At 26.3% G+C, this 7,080-nt stretch overlaps 1 protein-coding gene across 2 annotated transcripts; it reads right to left on the bottom strand.

The window, feature by feature from the left end:
• Nucleotides 1-2,270: 2,270 nt before the first annotated feature.
• LOC126846506 (CDP-diacylglycerol--inositol 3-phosphatidyltransferase) lies at nucleotides 2,271-4,660 on the bottom strand. Of its 2 annotated transcripts, XM_050585977.1 has the most exons (6): nucleotides 4,519-4,659; nucleotides 4,348-4,427; nucleotides 4,110-4,244; nucleotides 2,968-3,121; nucleotides 2,738-2,901; nucleotides 2,271-2,667 (listed from the first exon to the last, which is right to left on the bottom strand). In XM_050585977.1, exons 2-6 carry the CDS (start codon nucleotides 4,394-4,396, stop codon nucleotides 2,522-2,524), a joined length of 648 nt encoding a protein of 215 aa, XP_050441934.1. In that variant the 5' UTR covers nucleotides 4,397-4,427; nucleotides 4,519-4,659; the 3' UTR covers nucleotides 2,271-2,521. The 2 variants fall into 2 exon arrangements, with proteins under 2 accessions (XP_050441934.1, XP_050441933.1); XM_050585976.1 differs by having other exon boundaries at nucleotides 4,348-4,660.
• Between the last annotated feature and the right edge of the window lie 2,420 nt (nucleotides 4,661-7,080).

Below are 7,080 nucleotides of genomic sequence, written 5' to 3'. Positions count from 1 at the left end.
TCATTGATTAATAATGTATGGTTCGATTAAATAGGTACAAAAATTAAAAACCAGCGTAACTTAGAGAAGCAGTTAAGATAGCTACTATTAATTTTGTCTATACTACTATCTATTTAAAATTTTAAAATCACTGATAATATTAAGACTCGAAAAAATAAAACATAATATTATTATTTATGTGTAATATATATTTATTTATTTATGTATAATTTATATTTATTTAATTATATATAAAAAGATTAACGCATAGGCCAAGCAGGATTGGGTATAGGGGCACCTTAATTTTGAATCGTACAATGGGCATTGGGCACTGAGTCGACGTATGTTTGGCGTAAGACTGTAACTACCAAATTTACACCCCCCTGCAAAAACTGTTCAATAATAAATGTAAACATTTTTTCGGCTTCATGCCCGTTTAAATCTTAGAATTCGCGACGCCCACAACTCCGCAATGTACGCTTTTCTAAAATAGACAGTTTAACATGTTTAAGAACAAGAAAAAAAGCTTATATTATTCTTAAAAAATTGGTGTACAATTATTCGAATTAAAAAAAATTGTTGAATTAAATAATACAATTAAAAAATACGTTTATTTATTCAAATAAAGAATTATTCAAAACGGCGAATAATTCGAGTTACTTATTTAATTTACGATACAATTTGTTTTAAAATTAAATAACGAAAATAATCCATTTTGGGGGGCGGGGGTTGCCGATACATAACTGAAATTCTATCCAAATATTATGTACGATCTAAGACTGAATATCCTGTGATTTTTTAGTCATGAATTTTGTAATCTAGATCTATTAGAGTAATTAGTATATCCTATTACATTACATTTGTTTAGGTTTGTACAACAAAATCAAACATCTAACGTGAGGGCAAAACCTAGTTTTTTTTCATGAACAAAAAGATAATAATAATAAAAGCGCCATTATATCTACAGGGCCTATTGACGCTGAATTTCTCAAATATTTACCATTGATTATAAATGACATTACCATTGCTTGTATAGTTAATAAGTTCTGATAAAATATAAAAACTCTTGCTTCTACCTTTAACTCACATTCCATTTTATTATTTTAGTGCAAATGGAATAATATTTTGTACAATTTAAACTATACTTTTTTAACACAGCTTTTTCATAGTGCTTTTTAGAGGTACCTAACTAATTAGTATACATTGTCACATAACTTCCTATTTGCACAATTTTTCTATTTTAAGTTTCAATATCATAGTTTTCCAAAACTTGATATAAAACTAATAGCGTATATTTTTTTACAGAATTAACTATTCATATGTTGTCATTTGTTAATTTATTTTTTAAAAGAATTCATACCTGTGAATTTAATATTTATATAATTTATTACTTATATATTTTTTTCTATAGCCTTAACTAATATATACTAAAAGTGTTTGCTAATTAATTGAATTAAGTTTTAATGATTTTTTTTTATAAAGATAAGAAATTTAGTTCACAATTCATAATGTGTGTATAATATGCTACGGTAGATGTTATAGATTATAGCAGAAAATTGATTACACAATAACACTGTATTATTAAAAAAAATAAAAGTACAATTAATGTATATACGTCAATAGATATGTTCTTTATAAGCAATAAGTAAGTTACGGTTACGTATGGAAGGTATTAAAAAACAAAAATACTACATTAAATAAATGTGGTCTAGTAAGAGTTTTTTCATTTAAATATATAATAGTTAAGAGCATGATAAACAATTTGAAAATTTTATTTTTCAAAGATATTTTTCTGAATCCTGCATCGAAATGAAAATTAAATATTGTGTTGGTTATGTTTTGACCTAATTGCTATTTTTATTTAATACAATTTAAAAAAAGCAAATTGACTTTATATTATCTCATTACATAATCAAATTAATAAGATAACATAAGTTATAATGCATTCAGTATTACTATTATGATGATTTTATAAGAATTGTGCCCACTGTATCATGAAAATTTTCGTACAAAATAATTTCTATTATTAATACATTTTTTTTTCAAAATACTAAAATAATAAAGGAAGTCTTTAGAGAGAGCTTTCCTTACTAAACTACTAATAAGGTGATTAGATACATAAAGAATTGTACATACAAATTATTTCATACATATATTTATTATTTTCAAGCAAATACATAAAACTGATTATGTATTATTTAGATTTTAGAGTATATCAACACTTTAAACATATTAAATCAGTACTATTTATTATATAATAAATTAAAAAGACTGAATGAATAACTCATTACTTAAAAACTAACAAATTCAACTAAAACATTTGAATTCACTAACTATAAATATAAATCGTATAATTTTTTTTTTTTGAATTGACTAGAATGTATAGAACTGTTTTATAAGTACAAAAAATATTGTACTAATAATACAATAAGGAGGAACCAATAAAATAATGTTTCAGATAATGGAATGCTTTAAATACCTACACAACACACTCAAGATATGAAAATTAAATCTCGTTCAAACTATCTCTCCATCTAAATGCTTATTTTTTTTCTTTTCGCTCATTCACATCAATAATAGATAGATTTATGCTGGCTACATAGCAATGCAGTAATGATATTCCGGTTTTGACAATCATGATTGGAAATGAAATCAAACACAATAACTTGAAAAGGCCATGTCCAGCAACTAAAAATAAAAATTTGTTTAAATAAAAAGTTAGTTTTTAATTTGAAAAAACTTTATAATTTATACTTACTTAATGGGCCTGTTACAAAATGAGCCAAGTATAATGATGCGAAAAATAATTCATTACCAAGACACATAAAAAACAACACAGGTTTTGATGTATAATAACATCTCATGATTGGATTTTCAGACATGTCAACAAATTTATGTGTAGTTTTGCCTTGCAAAATTGATCTATAAAATAATTTTTGAAAAAATTGCATTTTATTATTTTGTTCAATTAGTAATAATAGTTCTTACGAGTGCAAATAGATCCAATGGCATGAAATATCAATAATACAGCTGAGTTGGAATAAGAACATATATTTTGGATAGAAGTTTGATAGTGCAATACACAAGCCCAATGTTCCACAGCGATCAGTAAGTTGATCAAGAATTGCTCCAAACTTGGTACCTAAGATAAATGATCGAATACAATTGCTTAAAACTGAAGATAAGTTAATATTTTAATGAGTTATAATCATTAGTATGCCAACAATGTGAGCATATTATTTGCATGTTGAGGCATTGCCTATTTATACTATACTTAATCTATAATAAAATTAATTGAACTTTTCTAATTTCTATATTAGTCCAAAACTCTAGGTAGCGCTATGGGATATGAAAATTGTAATGTTACATTGATCAAACTGTGGTGGAGGAGAGGTACATTATCAAAGCTATAAGGCTTTTCTCTACCCAATCCCTGTAGTTATACTTGTGATTCCCACAGATATAACTAGGTCATTAAACCCAGAGAAGCTTATAGCCCAAGAAATTTTTTTTATTACTTGAAAATAATTAATAAACATTTGTTTGATTTTTAAAGAAAAAAAGCTTAGATTTTAACTAAATTAACCATCATGATAGGTATAAAATATTTAAAGATTATACAAGTAGGGCATATTGTTTAAAATAAATACAATTTGCCACATTTATGCGCCTTTGCTTAATAAACATCATCAATTATAAGCTGCTATTATTTTTAGTTTTTAATAGCCAAAAAAATTGTCATTATGCTAGTCTCGCCTTGCTTCGCTACCTTCTCTCATGTACTTTATATTGCGTCAAAAAACCAACAAGGTGTGGAACAACTGTGTGGCAAGACAAGGAAGTGAATGCACCCCATTATACTAGCAATAGATTTTTGAAACTTTTAAATTTTTATAATGTTTTGTTTCTAATAGTTTGAAAGATACAGCAAAGGGTGATAGGGCAATACTACCATTTATTCTGTCAAATCGCCACATAAGAAATAAAATATCCTATATTTTGAAAAGTTGATCGTAAGGTTTATTTATTCGTATGGTACAACTCTTCCAAACAATCGTTACATTTAATTGATAAAGCCTTTTCATTCTAGAACAACATAACAATGTTACCTAATTAAAAAACCAACTCACTTTGATTGAATGCCCGAGCAGCATGACCATCAAAAGCATCTAATAGTGCACTTACAACATAACAAGTACATGCTATTTTATAGTTGGTTGGCATAAAGTATATTGATATCAGTGCAAGTATTATTCTGGTGTACCCTGTGAATCATATAAATAGTATAATCTATGTAGTGTACAGTCTATAAAGAAACAAATTATGTAATTCATAATCATACAGAAATGCAAGTTGCAACGAACTTACCAATTATATTTGGTACAAATAAAAATATGTTTTCTTGTTTAGTACTCATCGTTAGTTTATAGTTAATCAAATATTAGCTCCTGCGAATTAATTAAATAGTATGGTTGTCTGTAATAATATACTAATCGCAATAACGCTCAACTATTACGGCGTATTACACAAACGACTTACAAATTAAATTATATTATGAATGTAGCTTTACAACAATATACGTAATGGATTACGTAATATGTATTTGTTTGACGTCCCTGCAAAGGGTACTGGATAGCCTATGTTGACGAAGTGACAACTGTGACAAGTGAAAACAATAAAGCATTTGATAATTGATAAGAGATAACACGCTACAGCCCACGCAATTGTGGTAAAACGAGGAAACTATATTTCCCACGACACAATTTGTTACGTTAAAAAAATCAAACCGTTTTGCGCAATTTCATTCTTATCGTCCTTTTTCTGAGATTTTTTTTTAAAATTTTATTTAATCATTGATTAAATTATACATTATTGTAGTAACAGTCAACACTCAACATAGCCCGTATTAGTAGGGAGAGGCAGGCTTCATTAGACTCAGGCAGTCCAGTGGCACAATTAGCTTTAAATTGTCGCCAAACCTCATAGGTAGGCCAGGCTTTAGCAATCAACGAAATAGTGTACAAAATAAAGGTAGTTCTCCCGCAAAATTAAAATATTTTATTAAATTTTAAGTAAACATATTTTGTTTAGCTTGTAACAATAATTATTATAATTTATAAAAAACTATTGTTACAAGTCAACCGGCTTTTAAATACTTTAAATATTTTAAATTACTTATTTATTATTATATACTATTGAGATTTGAGTCCCCTCAAGCCTTCTAGACTAGATAGTACCTAATATTAATGATAAATTTGTATAGATAGTAGTGATAATTTTTTCATGTATATAAATATGAATTGTACTCCTAATGAATATTAAAATCTAATAATACTGCAGACGATGACGTTTACATGTTTTATTATTTTATATATAAGTCACCAATTTCTAAAAAACGATAGTACTTCTATTATGTGAACTTAATTAAACAATAAGTCTAGAGTAAAATCTAAAAATAATCTATTGATATTACAATTATAATTTAACTTTGGAGGTAAATAAAAAATTAATTGAGTTATTATGCCTTAATTCACTATACACTATAGTACACTATGCACTTTTGCTGTTGAGCATTCTTATTATAACTGTTTTCTTAAAACAACTGGCCACAAAGATAATAATTTATCATAATTAATTTACTAGATATACTATAAGAATATATCCTCATGAACATGCTTATATAATGATTTAATAACTGTTGGGATTTCGTAAACTTATATAATACCTATACCGAATTACAATTGTACAGTATAAAACACATTTCTTATTAGGTACCTAATGAATTAATTGAACTTGGCCTATATTTCAGTTATTTATTAACATTATTTTAATAATTAATATATGCAATAGCTCTTTTGCGTAAATACCTACTAAATAAGTATTCGGTAATTAATATCATTGAAGCTTGTAATAATTATTACTAACTACCTATTGACAGTATTTGATTATTAATTGTTATTTTTATTATTAAGAAGTAATTACCAACAATAAGTGAAATAAGTATTATTCGTAGAATACTTATGAAATGTATCCCACGTTCTATATATATAAAAAAAATTAATAACCAGATTTAAAAAAATAAATATTTATCTAGTAGAAAAAAAAAATTGTTTTGTTTACAATCAATTATGCCGTACTAACATATTAAATTTAGTTTACGACTCAAGCGATTTTTTTCAAAGTATTTGTTTTTCACGCTGAACACGACAAAATATATTATGGTGTTTCAAGTTATATCCAATACACCACGTAAAATGTGCAATCGCATGACCAACAAATTATATACCTAGTCAATCAATTATAATTATTGTGATAAAATAGGGACACAATAAATCGATAGTTGAAATAGCTAAATATGTATATAGTTGGGCCGACTAAATTTTTAGTTAATCAGCTATACTGTAACTATACTGATTGTATTTAAATTTTAACTACGTGTTTTTTCCATTTGTACGTTTCAAAAATGAACTTATTTCCATTTTATTCTTTAAAATATATATGTGTTCTTTGCACTTTAAACATCGATAAAATTAGAATTGATCTAGCTGACATATTTTTAGCTATTAATTTGACAAAAAATACAGTTTGTTTAAAATATTTTGCTATATAAATAATAAATTACAGGTATTGACCAGTTTGAATTAATATTTAAGTAAAGTTTCGTCGATAATACAAAATAAACCAACTAACAAATTTGTGGCCATTGATGCCGTCGCTTAAAAAAATAAAATAAAAACCATCCACGGATAGACAATATGAACTCTAGAGACTAGAATGATTAAATACGTGTAAAAAATACAGCATTTAATATTCAGTGGTTGTCCATTGCCGCCCACAATCAGCCTATTATTAATTACTCTTCATTTTATTTTTCTATTTACAACGTATATTTAATCTCCCCCACATGGTTGTTATTTTAGCAACATAAACTTGCCTAAGTATGGAACGTAACTATTTTTTTTTTTTATAGAAGTGACCAAACACAAGACCCATGCGTACTTCATTCCAAAAAGAATTAAGTGTTTTAATTCAACTAACAAAATCTGTTTATTTTTAACTTTTAAGTTTTTTGTTGACGCAACAACAGTCATTACTCATTAT

This window comes from Adelges cooleyi, unplaced genomic scaffold (genome assembly GCF_023614345.1).
Source record: "Adelges cooleyi isolate 19-005CV unplaced genomic scaffold, UGA_ACOO_1.1 ACOO_flye_CR_arks_rails_tigmint_CR_PRNA_9, whole genome shotgun sequence".
Lineage (NCBI taxonomy): Eukaryota > Metazoa > Arthropoda > Insecta > Hemiptera > Adelgidae > Adelges > Adelges cooleyi.
Note: the sequence above shows the minus strand (reverse complement) of the source record. Positions and strands in the feature narration are given on the sequence as shown.